At 40.9% G+C, this 14529-nt stretch overlaps 1 protein-coding gene across 5 annotated transcripts in view; it reads left to right on the plus strand.

Annotated features, from left to right (window-relative positions):
- Positions 1–10530, plus strand: part of DACH2 (dachshund family transcription factor 2) — a 248298-nt gene extending 237768 nt beyond the window's left edge. For 4 of the 5 annotated variants that reach the window (XM_027645383.1, XM_027645384.1, XM_027645385.1 and 1 more), the window contains exons 11-12: positions 1165–1230; positions 9640–10530. In XM_027645383.1, coding sequence (XP_027501184.1) covers positions 1165–1230; positions 9640–9677 — 104 coding nt within the window. In that variant the 3' untranslated portion in view covers positions 9678–10530. Of the gene's footprint in view, positions 1–1164; positions 1236–9639 lie in introns of all 5 variants that reach the window. The other variant, XM_027645387.1, reaches the window with a different exon arrangement.
- Positions 10531–14529: the final 3999 nt, after the last annotated feature.

A 14529-nucleotide genomic window follows, 5' to 3' on the forward strand; every position in this document is an offset into this window, starting at 1 on the left:
CTTTTTAATCATATATCTTTACAGAGTTATATATGCATACGTGACCTATATTTCATTTACTCATATATTATTAAGATATTACCCTTCTGTGTAAGGACTTTGCAGGGTTGTCCTGCTTGACACAGAGCTCTGGTACTGTGGGGTGACCAGCAGAATATCCCCTGTGACAGATACTGACGCTCCAACTAAAGTGATCTGCAAAAGCAACAGTGCAGTTATTCTCTATTTGAGAAAGTCCAGGACAAGCTTTTGCACAGAAAACCTCCCAGACTGTACACACAGTTCCCTTTCAGGTGTGGGTTTTTCCTTGCTGTGATTTCTAAGTGCTGTGTTATAAGGGAAGCAGATGTTTCTCCAGGATTTGAGGTGCCGTGGATTCAAATCACATACCCTTCATGCTAATCCTTGTTGGCACAAGGTGGATAATGGCATCTGTTATCGTAACACCCTGGGGTGTTGGAGCCCCCGCCCCCACCCCAAGGACTGTGCAGACAGAAGTATTGTCAATATGGAATTAAATAGTTCCAAAGTGAGTATCGTTACGAGACTCCTTCTCAACTTGGAAGAAAGGGCACGGTCCTCTTTGGAAAGCTCTTCTTAGAAATCAGGAAATATTTCACACAGTATGACAGATGTGGTTTGGGTTTGGGTGGTAACACGTGCTTACACAGCCTGAGCTGAGGTTTTCAATGCAATTTGCACAGCCCTTATCTGTAACATGCCCTCACACAAACTGATACACACACATAAACAAAACTGTTGCCTGGCACTGAATGTATTCTTAAATGCTTTAATTTAAAGGTATTTGGCTGTATAGGAGAGTCAATGTATTTTAACATTAAGCAGTTTAATTGTGACTTTTATTTTTCATATGTCAGATGCCCTCATTCTCCAAGAGGCTTTTACAGACATATTAATACCACGTGTTGGTTATTATCTGATCGTCAGACAAATGTGAAGCACATTAAAAATAATTCACTGTGAGACCAGCAATGTTTGCACATTTTGGAAACAATTTACTACTGAAAATTCTATGAGGACCAAATGTTTTATGCAAGACCGTGTAACTTGGAGATCACCCTAGTTTGCTATAAATATTTTTCTAAAGATGCATGAGAGAGGGGCAAAGGGGAATGCATTAATCTTCAGTCTCACATCTTTCAGATGCTGGAATCCCAGATATGGAAATAGAACACAACGGAACCCAACATGACAGTGCAGCAATGCAAGGTGCAGTATGTACCACAGCCCCTCGCCTACCTGGTTGTTGTGAGCCACAGTAAAAATTAAATGTGTTGCAGAATAGTTTTTGTATCTGTTTTTCTGCTTTAAGATAAATGTGAATTATACAACTTCGGTTTGCTTTCCTGTTTGACATAGAAAACTGTGTAAGAGCAGTACTTAACAAGACCAGAAATCAACTTTGTTTAAGTACAGGTGTGAGAACCTCATATTTATCTCTCAGATATATGCTCTTAGTTCAAAAGGGGGGTTACATTTGATGTGTCTTTTTAAAATACTTCACTTGTGATCCTTACCTACCTATCAAGATCACAGGTGTTTTCTGAAAGTAAATGAAGTGTAGGTGAAGAAAGAAAGCCATGTTCACGTTCTAAGTTAACCAGTCCTCCTTTTTCCTCACTGTTCAGCACCAACATGCACTGTCTGAGTGCTTCCCAAAGAGTAATACATGTGTCGTGGTGTAAGGAGTTGTCTGATCATCCTTTGGGGGAGCTGAGCTATAGAGTCCTAAAGGATTTTCCCAGTACCATTGGAAGCCTGTTTGAGCCACACAGTCACCTGTGATAAAATTTGGTCTGAGCAGTTACTGAAATTCTGTAACTTTGGAGAATGTCCAGTTTGTAGAGTTGCTTTTCTGTAAAACCAGCCTTTTTCTCCCTTCAGTCCTGTGCCATATTCGTTCCAGACCATTCAGTTCTGTGCTGGCTGCTGCCTCTTTCAATATATCTACTTGTTCTAAGAGCAATTCCACCCTTTTTATGGCATCATGTAATGGTAATGTGCAAAAATACCGTGTGCTGAGGTAACTAAAGACAGTCCCTTCTGTGCAGACAGAAGAAGTGCTGCAGTGCAGTTACAGACACAGACCTCACTTGAGCATTTCTCAACTGGTGAAGGCTTGACTTCACATACCTCTGGTGTGCATCTGTCGTCCATCTGTCATCCGTACAGGAAAGCTTTCAAATATTTTTACTGTTGTCTCTTTTTTGTGATTTTAGGTTCATATGCTCTGTATTACAGAGAAGGAGAATCACAGCTTTATTGTAAAGCCTATATATACATATAACATATGTGTGTGTATATATATGTATGTACACAGATGATTAGAGTTGTGCTCTAAATTTTGCAATTGGAAAATTGCTGCTGCCAGAAATAGTCTAAATGTTGGATAAGCAGTTGGGACACATGTGTTTAAATTTGACAGGCAAAATGTTCCTGTTTCTGCTGTATTCATGATACCTGCTGGAATGAGTGCTCAGTGCTCTTCTAACACAATTCTGAGATTCAAAGGTACATCTGGGCAGACTCTTGTAAAGAAAAGAAAGGTAATTTCAGTTTTCAGTTGAAGAAAAAAAATTACACTTGGCTCAAATGTGTCTTCACATCAAAAATGATTACAAATACTATGAGGAAAGTGATGCACAGCCAATTCCAACAACCATTTACTTAAAGTAATTAAGAGAACTCTCTTATTTTACCTTTAGTAGTTTATTAATACACAGAAAAATGTTGTGATTTTACCATTTTTATTTCAGGTTGTTTTGGGGGATTTTTTTTCCCCCCTTTTCTTTTAATCTGATCCCAACAACATCATTCTTTAGTTGTAACAGGCTTTGGCTCACGAAGTATTTGTTCAGGTTAAAAGCCTGACCAAAGGAACAGCTGTGTATCCACAGTGTTCAGTGTCTGTGGGCTCAGTGCATGACCTGTGCAGTGGGAGCTGCAGCCCTGTCCCATGTCCTTGCATAGCAAAGCCTCCCTTCCCTTCCTTTCCCACCATAGGGACTGACAGCTCCAGTGGTCTGACCTCTGTGCTCATATGGAAATGTGGGGAGCAGCTGAACCAGTTGGTCACTACACATCTCTGCTGATAAAAAGGTTTCTGAAGAGCTCTCGGTAGAGCTTGTTTAGATTTCAAAGTGTTTCTGTCCTGTAGCACCATTTTTTTTTAATGCTGATACTGTAATAACTTTTTATTCTCTTTCCCTTTCCCATTTGTGTTCCTGACAGCTACTATTGCACTGCCAGCTTTAACAATTCGAGCACACTTCCTCGTTGCCCCTTCATTTGCCACCTTTGTTTTTTGGGCCCTGGCAGGAGGAAGGGTCAAAACACATGTTCCTAATACAAAGCTGTTTCCAAGCTTCCAAAATCTCTCTCTACTGCACAGAAAAAGGCTTTAGCATCAATGCAGACCTTTCTTTTTCTGTTGTCAATAGCTCTGCTGGACAGAAATCTATCATTCACACGGTGCCTTTCCTTTGAAATTCAATTAGTTCCACTGCCAGTATCTCCTTAAGACGGTTTAAAGGAAAATTACAGAACTACTGCACAGCCACCTTTCACAGTGATTAAGTCATATCATATTTTATGCTCATTTCTTAAAATGATTTTATTAACACAAGCTGTTCATGTACTGCATTTCTGATCTGCATTATAAATCTTTTCCATTTAGTTGACTCATTTTCTCTCTGCTTTGTATATTAATTGAACGGAAATTTCACGCAGATGAGACTTGAAACTTTTCTGTACTTTACAGTCTAATACCTCCATCCTCCATGTACTGAATCTTCTAGTTCAGAACTTGATCTGGGAGGCTTTTAGCTGACAGAAGAGAACAGCAGTAGTTGCAGTGGTCATGAAACTCCTGCAGTAGGAGCAGGTGATGAGCACACAGACACCCTCCTGCTCCCCTTGCATCGCTCACTCGTGGGCCAGCACGATAGTACATCAAGCATTTTATCAACCAGTCTCCCTTTCACATAAAATAAACATGCTGGGTGTCATTAAGTGCACCTTCAGATCAATGATTTTTGCAAATGACATTCAAGTACCATTCGAGTAGTGCATTTTTGCTGATAAAAGCAAATTAAATTAGCACAACTACAAGTGTGCTGATAAAAACTAAAACCGAACAGCAGCACCATTAGCTAACAAAGTAATATTTTCTCTTTACTGCTTTCTGCCATTTAGTTATTATCCTATTGGAAATCTAATTATAATCCTTTTACTCCCTAGTCAAACTTCACAGTTTTTGCAAGCTTAGCACTGACAAGTGATTTCATTACATTTGATTGCCCGCGCCCAGATTGACTTAACTTCACTCCGAGACCTAAAAGCCCTCTCAGTTTCTCAGATTCCCTGTTTGCACATTACAGCAACAGCTCCTTTAATTAATTAGCATGAACAGCAGTAACATGAACTGCTGAACAGAAAATAACATCATTTTATGATCGCAGGGAGACTTCTCCTTTTGCATGTTTATACCTTAGTTAACTTTTGTATTACGATATTTCATTGTTAGGGGATATTGGAACAATCAGCAGAGCAATGTTAGCTTAAAATCTTAAAAATTAGATGTTACTGTAATACTTGATGGTAACAATTTACAAAAAATTAAAATCCTCTGCATTTCAAGAAGGAGGCAGCAGCACAGGCTGCTCACAGAAAGGTGAGGTGAGAACACGGTTCACTATACCTGCAACAGGAGACGACCCAGGGCAGGTGCTGCTGCTGCTTTTGTTTGTGAAATAATCTGGCAGAGATTTGGCACAAAACCTCTCAGTTACTAAAAAGTGAGTAACTTTTTATTTTTGGATTTTTGGAACTTATTTGGGGTTTTATAATGAAGAAAACTGTGCCATATTTTTCAGTATTCTGATCTAACCAGTCAGTTTCTAAATCCAGCCCTCTTCGTTTGAGTCTTGGGCCTTTTCTTCTTCCTCCTGCCCAAGCTAGGCTCTGTCCCTGGTGCATGTCCTGCTCTGGATGCTCTGTGTTATTAAACCCTTAGTAGTTACCTTGTGCAATGTTTCTAGAAGAACTCTTCTCAAGTTCCTATGCAGCTACCAGACTGTGACACCCGTGCACACAGCGGCCGGTGTGGCTGAGAGCTGCTCTTCTGCTCCCCAAGAGCAGGGCCCTGTTCAGTGAGGAGCTGTGAGGTGCCTGCCCTGGCTGAGTCATTTTAGTCTCAGTGCTGTTTTTCCTTTTGGCACACAGTGTTTTTCTGGCTGTCTCTCTCTGTGTAAGCCTGTACACACAAACATATGAGGGAGGGCGCTGAGATTTTGTGATTTGCGTGAAACAGAAGGTGGGTAAAGGTTTCCCCAGGAGACCACTGAGCGTGGAGATCTGGACCTGTCTGTCCTTACAAAGGGCTAAAACATTTATTCAGTAATTCAGTGTCTGTAGGCTTGAATATTTCCTAAGCAGGAACCACTAACCACTGTGTTACCTCCCTATCTGCTCAAACTGACTGTGGCAATCCAGCATCTGCATGGTCTGTGCTCAGTGAGCTTGTCCTTGGCTGTTGTTACTTGCTGGAAATCCTGTTTTTAGTACAAGTGTTTTCAGCTCTATTAATGTTTATGTGGAAATATTTGATAGGGTAGTCTTAAGCACAGAATAAGTGAGGAAGAAAGCTTAAACCAGCAGGTCTGTGAGTGAACTGCACTGGAGGGTCAGGCAGGCGTGCTCCTGCCTGTAGGGAGGAGACTTCCAGGCAGCACTGGACATCAGAGTGCACATCAGCAGAGGTGGAAAGAGGCCATAGGAAAGTGTGAGGGGTTAAAAGAAAGCAAACCAACCTTGGTTAGTACTGCTGCAGAAGCACCATTTATTATCCAGGTTCTTCCATGGGTCTGGAGGAAGCCTTGCCCTGCTCAACGTGTGTTACTTTTTGGTGCTCAGTTTGGACAATACTTGCAGATAAAAGGAAGGGAGAAGTTTTACTGGACAACTAATAAGCAGGCAAAGTCAGTTTTCCTGTTGTCATTCATCTGAGTAACCAGCCCAAATCCATGAGAGCTGGCTGCAAGCCAGGTCTTTTTTTTATCGTTGTAGTGAAGGGATCCTTTGCTGTGTTTTGTAATTGCTGTGGCCCTTACCCAGCCTGGATGCAGCCTCCTTCCAGGCAGGCAGCACTCCTGTCTGCTAAGAGGGTTAGGGAAAGAGGGTTTTCTGAGGGCTGTGATCCACAGTAGAACCAAACTGTTCTCTCATTTTTTTTTTCTTTCTGCAAAATGAGAGACTGGTTCAAACTAATTAGCCCCAGCTTTGCAAGTTAATTTATTGTTATTTCCCACGTGTTGCCGCATCCAGGGCTGGGCTTGGCTCTGATCTCAGGTGCTATTCACACAGCCTGGCAAGGGTGGAGAGATCAACTCCTGTCCTGTAGGATACTTGTGGTGTGCTGTCAGACCCTTAGATCCATCCCCTCCAGCAGGAGTTGTGCAAGGGCTCTGAGAGTGCAGAGTCTGGCACAGGGCTGCCTTCTCCCCTTCTCTGGCTACAGAAACTGCCAGGTCCCAGCTCCACCTGCCCTGTTTTCCAGCTGCTCTCCCAGCTCCTCCTCCAGCTCAGTTGGCAAAGTGGCATTTCCAGTTTATTATTTCATCTCTACAACCTGTAGTGCTGGGGTGTATTTTATAAACTGCATGTGTAATTTACAGTTACTGATACAACAAATTTATCCTGGGTTTCTCACTACGAAGCAGATCCAAAATTTCCTCCCTTCACCAGTTTACTGTGTGCCACAGTTACCTGGCAATCCCAGGGTGTAGCTGTGGTGCATTGCTCCCCAGCCTGGACTGGGTTTGCACACCAGCATTGCCAGGGCACACTGGGAGGGTACACAGTTTTGGTTTTAAAGTAGTTTTATGGAAATACAGCCGAATTCTCAACTTAAAACAGAGATCTTAAAACCAGAGCCTCAAAAAGGATTCAGAAAATTAGAGGATGTTGAATAGGCTGAAAAAAGAAAACAAAATAAATGTGAATAAACATGCAGGTGATGATTATTGCCTTTGGATTTGTCTGTTATACACACATTAAAGCCTTGAACGATGATATTGTGGCTAAAAAGAGTGCAAGAGCTGAATATACCCTGGACTAACAACTCAGGGAAGAGAACGCCATCCTGAGGGAAAATTCCAGTAATTATTAACACAGGCTCTGGCTCACCAAGGAACTCTGAGATCTTTACTTGTCTTACACATTGTGAAGGGGAAAAAAATCCCTTCTAAATGTCTTGCTTATTAAGCCAGTCATGCATTGCTCTGTAGGCTGTAAAGCAGTGTAACGTGCACAAGGGGCTCATAAGCATATTTAGTGTTAGGGAATATCATTTATACAGTTTTTATATTGTCAGTATTACCCCTAGAGAATGAGATTAGGCTTTAAACTACTGTAAATCTACGCTTTTGCTCACCTTTGTATAATTTCGGTTTTTAATAGAATGAAGCCCACATAAATGAATATTTGATTAAGGGATAAACCTTATAAAAGAATACATTTATTGCACACAGATTTATTCAAATCTTTGCTGTATAATACAGTAAAATGCTATAAAATGGTCTGTAGCTTGCAGTTAGCTGCACTGAGGAGATGGTGAATATTCTCCAGAAAAGATTAATTTGACAACATCACATTGTCTTTCCTGTGTAAGTGGGGGCACAGCTGCTCCCAACACGTTAATTCCTCAGAGGTGGTTGCTGTGTGACGTGGTTAATGCCATGGAGTTCAGTTTATTGCACAGCAACAAAAAAGTGTTTTAATTTCTGGAGAATAATTGAGAGCGTTGTAAAAAAGGAAATATTTAACTGTACACTTTCTGTTCACTGATCAGTGACATCCCCTGAGTGGCTGCACTGGGCTTTAGCTGTGGCATTTAATTTGTCTCTTACAGGTATTCCAGATACCTCTGTTGAACTTTCCTAGAGAAATAAAGGAAATTGGAAGGAAATATGGAAACCTGTTCTGAAGTTTAGTCAGTCCTTCAGCACTCAGTACCCTCAATGTCCACCTCTTACCTTAGCTAGAAAAATATTTTTTAAAATAAAATAAAAATATCAAGAACAGCCTACACTGGGAAGGTATCAAGTGCAGCTTTTTAATAATCACAAGGAGAGAAATTAAAACAAACCCCACAGTATCCAATACTTGCATTTCTGCTCACCCCCTCCCCAGGCTTCAGTATTTCCCCCACTAAGTTTAAGACAGTAATTTTCATCAGCCAAAGGCTTGAAACAAATTAATTTGAGTCACTTCTTTGGAGGTTCCCATGCTCCCAAATGTTCTGGAGCTGTTATGTCCCTGGCTCTTCCGATCTTTATTTGTGCTTGCGTCCAAAATACATATTAAATCATCTTGGTTTGGAGAGTCTGAGCCTCCTTAAAACCACGAAACATTCAATTACTAATTAGCTGTTTCCTGTTCCTAATGAAGTGAACATGTCGGATTTGGATTAAAATTCAGCTACTGCTCTCCTCTGTTTATGGTTCCAGATGTTTTTGTTTTATCTAGGAGGTTACTTTGACAGCTACTGCTAAATGATAAATCACTCATATTATAGCTGAAATGCATTTTGAAATTGAAATGTGGCAAACTTGGAGATTGCTCCGAGGATCAGTGTCAGTTAGCAGGTCAATACTTCCTCGATCCTTAGGAGTGTTCAGTATTGGCATATGTAAAACAGTAATGGGAGAGATGTCAACATTATACAAAATGCTTCTCCATATTATCATTTTGCTATCATCTTCCAGATCAGTACTTGCAGATTTAGCTGGGTGGATTCATGATTCATTGTATAATGAACAGGAATATGGATTCTTGTTAGCTTCAGTTTCTGTGGGCATTTCAATATTTATTTTTTTCTCTGGGCTTGAAGTTGCTTAATGTGAAAAATCACAGTTGATAGGTAATATAAGTAGGAATATATTTATGAAGGAAATAAGTGTTTTTCTACTTCATTCTCTAAATAAAGAAATAGAATTTTAAACGAAACGTGGTGGTTTGTGAATGAAAGAACAGTTTTCTAAGAACAGATCTTGATTTACATTTTCTTAAAGCACTGCAGTTTTGGTTTAACACCCTGTTCCCTGGCAGGTTCTGTGCATGTGATAAGGGTCTGTTGTGAAGCTGGTGCCATGTTACTCGCTCTGTCCTAGGGAGGAAGGCAATCCAACACGGGCTGCCTTCTGGAAAAAAAAAGAAGGAAAATGAGTGTTCAGTTAAAAGCAAAAGCCATAAAGGAAGAAAATCCAAATCAAGGTATTTAGAGCCTGCAGTCAGCAGCTGCTGACTGGAAGAGCAGGGCTGGTGGGTCCTGGGCCCAGCTCAGTACCCACACCTGCACCTGAGTTGGGAGGTGACCAGTACCCTGAGGCACCTCATTTCTCTGCCAGACATTCATTTCTTGAGGGCTTGGCTGGGTTTTGTCACCCAGTGCCTCCTTTTCCTGTATAAAACATGCTCACATGATGGAGAGTTTATATCATTTATAGATCTGATCATCTGGCTTGAACTAAAAAGAGGTCCACGAAAAAGTGAGGAAGCCACCAAAGTGTCAGTTAATTATAAAATGTTTTAACTGTGTCATTTTTTTTTTCCCTCCAGAAAACAGAACATACATCAAACCGACCATCATGTACTGAAGGAACCACCTACTGTTGAAAAATGTATAATGACCACTATCTGAAGACTATATAGTTCCTGAGAAATGTCCCTTCCAACCTTTGATGCCTTCAGTACTGTGTGAGGAACAGGATTTGTAGCATGAAACTTGAAGGACAATTCCAAGCAATTTACTGTTGCTGCATTGAAAAACTGCCGTATTAAGACATCCTGAGACTTTTTACAAGCTTACCATACCAAACCAAGCCTGTTACAACAGATCATTTTTAGGTCCCCGGAGATAGAAAGGAGTTTTAGTATTTTTAAGCACATACAGGAATTATTCCCCCTCCCCAGCCCATCCCAAAAAGAACTTTTTTTTTTTTCCTTAGGAGGTGGCTATTACTGGATAGCAAAGGCACAATGATTTTAAGCCACACCGGTCCTGCACTGGCTGTACATCAAACAAGTCCAGTTTATCACTGAAACTGTTCAACATGGAGCTGTTTCGATTGTGTTTATAAATTAAGCTTTGTTTACTGAAGCAGATACTCGATATATATTACGTTTTAAAAAGAAATGTGTGTACATTTTTTAAAAGAACGATGTAAAAATTGTCCTTTCATTAGATGACCAATTCAAAAGTGTGAGCTAAACCCTAATAGCTGACGTAATATGAGGATTATAATTGATGCTTTTTTTTTTAATGCTCAGTTCAGCTTGGCTTTTGGTCTTTTAAGATGGAAAAATGAATATGCAGTAGAGTGTTAGATAATGGAAACTTTTAAGTATGGTTTCTCTGTTGTACCATATTAAGTTAAAGTACACATTCTTTGTTAAAAATGTTCTTGCTAAAAATACAGTATTAAAAAGTTTTTTGTTTGACTTTGGAAATCTTTTAAGATTTTTTTTTTTTGGACTGTGAATTCCCATAGTAACTGTACTAATGCAAACCAGTATTTTGCACTATTAAAAATACTTGAAGAAATGACTTAATAAAGAGGGTGGGTTGGTATTAAGCATTTTCCTAATTATTGTATGTTCCAAATTCTGAACTTTGCAACTAAAACATTCCCTTCGCTCAAAGGTGATTTGAGTCAGGTGGAATTTAAGTGATCACCTGTTCCTTCTTTACTTTCATTCCTGGGTCAAAGGCACAATGCTTATTTACTTAAAAACTCCATGTTTACACACACATGCCCTGAATTAAATCACTGTCACTTAAAAACAAAAAGGACCTTTAAATAGAGCAATGGGGAATCTATTCCCTGTCATTATGTTTATTCCTGTCTACATCTATATGTATAATTTTCAAAATTTCTTTTATTTTTGGCACTACATTTTTTTCTCGTTAGCAGACTTCTGCAGTCAGACACAGCAGAATAGAATCACCTGATTTTTTTTTGTTCCTAAAAGAAATCTTTTAGCTTAACCAGTGTCAGTTCAAGAAAATATTAGCCTCTGTTTTACCAGTGATAAAAGGACTTATCAGAATATTCTTTCAGTGTACAGAATTGGTTTGTTCCATAGTAATTTTATAGCAGGTGTTCTAATAACTGCATTAATCACACTGCCAGTGATCAAACAGTCAAAACTTGAATAATGCAAAGAAACAGGAGAATTAAGAATTGTGAGTCCTCCTGACCCTTAATAAAAGCTCATGTGTGACTAAAACACTGCAGCACCCGAACTTGAACTCCACCTTTGAATATATATTAATTTTAGTTTCAATTCCATTGTGATTCTCTGAAGTGAGGGTTGGACCTTATGTCTAAATCTTATTTCTTAAAAAGGAGTTGAAACAGTCATTGGGATGCTGCAGCATTTCTGACTGATGGTGCTGGTAGTGCTCCTGAGAAAGGAGGGAGGTCTTTGCTGCGTTATCCAGTATCGTGAGTTTAGAAAGACTTCAAGTAATTAAATAGTTCATTCTTTAAAATACCAGCATTTTTGCACTTTTCCTTAATCTCCATAAAGGCTGTTGGAGCACTTTTTTCCTCAGTGGCTGATGTACCAATTACAGGAGGCAGCATTGAAAGCCTGTGTTGATTTCTGATTTGCCCATCACAGACTAGTTTTAAACATCAAAGTACTGACAAATGAGGTTTAGGAGACTCATAAACTTGAGAGACTGAACGTGTCCAGTCCTTACTAGGGGGCTCCTGATAAGTATTGACATACCAAAGCACTGAGGTTTTTGGTGTCAGCTCAGCCTAAGGAGCACAGTCTGAGGAGCACTTTCTGTGGAAGGAACATGTTAAAGCCATCCCGGGGTGCAGCAGGGCAGGAGGCACTTCAGCCTTCACCACCACACTCCTCCTCACCTGAGGCCATGAGCTGAACAGCCCCAGCTGCTGCAGTGCTGGTACCCAGAGAGGGACAGGACCTCTGGGAGGGTTTGGCTTTGGGGTTTGTTTTTGGACGTGGAGCTGAGGGACACTGACAGCCCATCTTCTGCAGGTGTGGGCTGCTGGCAGCTGAGCTGGGGGGTGTTTGCAGCCTGGGGGCACTGCCAAGGTCGGGGTGCAGCACCCACAGCCCCTCTGCATCTGCCTCTGACAGCTCCGGGTCCCTACAAAGCATCTCCTTGTGTGGGAATGGCCTTTGGAATGGCTCGGTGCCAGCAGAGCTGGTGATGGCTGGACACAAGGTGATCTTGGCTAAACACAGGCAGGTTAATGGCCACTGTTGCAGCCCTGTTGTGAATCCTGTGTAATGCAAACTGCTGCCACAATAAACCCCAGCAGGATCAATAGTGACCAATCTCCAGGTGAAGCCTGGATCTATAGCAGTGCCCAGCGAGAACACTCTCCTTTGGAAATGCAGGCTGTGCATTAAAACCTCAGCGCTGCTCTAAGTAATTGCTACCTGCGAGTAAGTGGCCCATTAATAAACGTATTTACTGACGATTTTTGGTACCATGACAAAACGTGGACTAACCTGAATTGTTGCAAATTTCCCTCACGGCCTCAGCTGATCTCCACAACCACTCCTGTGCCTGTGCACAGACTGAGCCCTAAATACACGCGGGACAATTCCCAGCCTGGTCTTGGATCTGTTACCTTTGGCAACGATGCTGATGGAGGCACTTCCCACTTTCCTACTGCTGCTTCCAGCTGCGATCCCCCAGCGTCCACCTGCACTGCTGTCCTTGCTGGGTTGGGGTGAGGAGGGACAGAGAGGGAAAGGAATTCACAGAGGGGTTTTTTTTAAGCCAGGTCATGTGCTCTCATAGTTTTTTTTAGCACATACTACAAATGTTTAGGCGCTTTTAAAATCGCTGTTAATAAACAGTTTGACTTTAGGTCTGTCTGCAAACAGGGACGTCTTTGATGAATTGAAGATGGGATGGAGGGGGAGGGGGAAAAAAGTATTTTTATATTGATGTATTTATAGATGGATAATGATTTGCTATGCTTTATATTTGTACATGAAAGAAATCAATTGAAATGAGCCAATTCAGTGCCAGCACAGCACAAATGCTGCAGCTTGCAGCCACCCTTCCCATTAGACCTGAACCTTTCCAGATCTTCGGTTGGAACAGAGCATCCTTTGCATGAATGTTTGGGTGTGGGAATCTAAGGCAGGGAAAAAAGTGGTTTTGGAGCCCATTTTATTAAAATAAAGACTCTCATTTATTCTGAGTTCCAGTTAAAAGTACGGTAAGGTTTTACTACATCTTCGTTTTATGATTCTGTTGACATAAAGCAAATACAACACCATATATTAAGATGTTCTTATGATAACTGATACAAATTGGATGCTTTATAATAGTTACACTCTTTTAAAAATTACATTTGGCCTTGCATGTTTGAAAATGCATACACAGCTTTTTCAAAAACTACACTGAAATGTGTATTCCCTGGGCAGCAGTGAATATTCTTTCACCATCTACCAGTTCTTTGGCTGTCTCCAAGAGGGGTTAGTTGGGGGAGAAAAAGAGTTTTGCTGTCTGAGATGTAATTTCTCACTTTTCAGAGCTCAAAGCTCCCCACAGGAATTCCCTGGCTGGTGTTTCTGCCACACGAGCTGCAAGAGCAACCCAGCTCTGACAACTCAGCTGGGACAGCACCTTGTTTAAGGTCATTATCTTTAAAACAACAGTCTTACATGGATTATAGATAGATAGATAGACAAGACAGACAGACATATCTACACACCTGCTGCTCCTGGTAACAGAACAAAAGCCCACTATTCTGGAATAAGTTTTGGCTGGTCAGAGAGAAGATGGAGATGAACCAGCCAGAGAAGTGACACGTTCATATTGAACTATACAAAATCAGTCCAGCTCTAATTAATCATTGTGTGCCTCAGTCAGCCCATAGTGAGCCAGACATACTTATTTTTCACAAAAAAAAAAGTCTAAAATAAGATAGTGGAGAGAAACTCAGTAATTTTGGATTCTTAGGTGAAGGCATGGTTTCATTATAACAAGGTTTGCCTCACAGCTCCCTCATAATAAACATTGCAGTGCAATACACCTTATATTGAGGTTATTAAGAGTGTTTCTGCTGTAAAACAGCCTGATTTAAACACTGCATTAGCAGCTGAGTGTCACAGCATGTGGGTGTACCACAGCACCAGGGCACAGACGCCTTTGGGACAGTGCCAGAACTGTGGTAAAGAACTGTTTGGGGTCACAGTGCATTGCCCCCTGCCTTTGGAGGGCTGAATACAGCATGGAGTGCTCATTTTAGGATCTGGGCTTTGCCTGAAGCTTTAATCTTGTTATCCAAAGCCACATGCCCAAAATGAATTGCCTCCCCCTCCCACCAAAGTGGCCAAATAGAAAGGAAAAACCATTGGCATTAAATGAAACAAGATGAATTAGCTAAAAAGAGAGCAAAGAATAAACAGGAATGAAGAATAAGCCTGAATTTGCTCCAGTGCCAG

Source organism: Corapipo altera, unplaced genomic scaffold (assembly GCF_003945725.1).
Source record: "Corapipo altera isolate COAL_440 unplaced genomic scaffold, ASM394572v1 65, whole genome shotgun sequence".
In the NCBI taxonomy this organism is placed as follows: Eukaryota; Metazoa; Chordata; class Aves; order Passeriformes; family Pipridae; genus Corapipo; species Corapipo altera.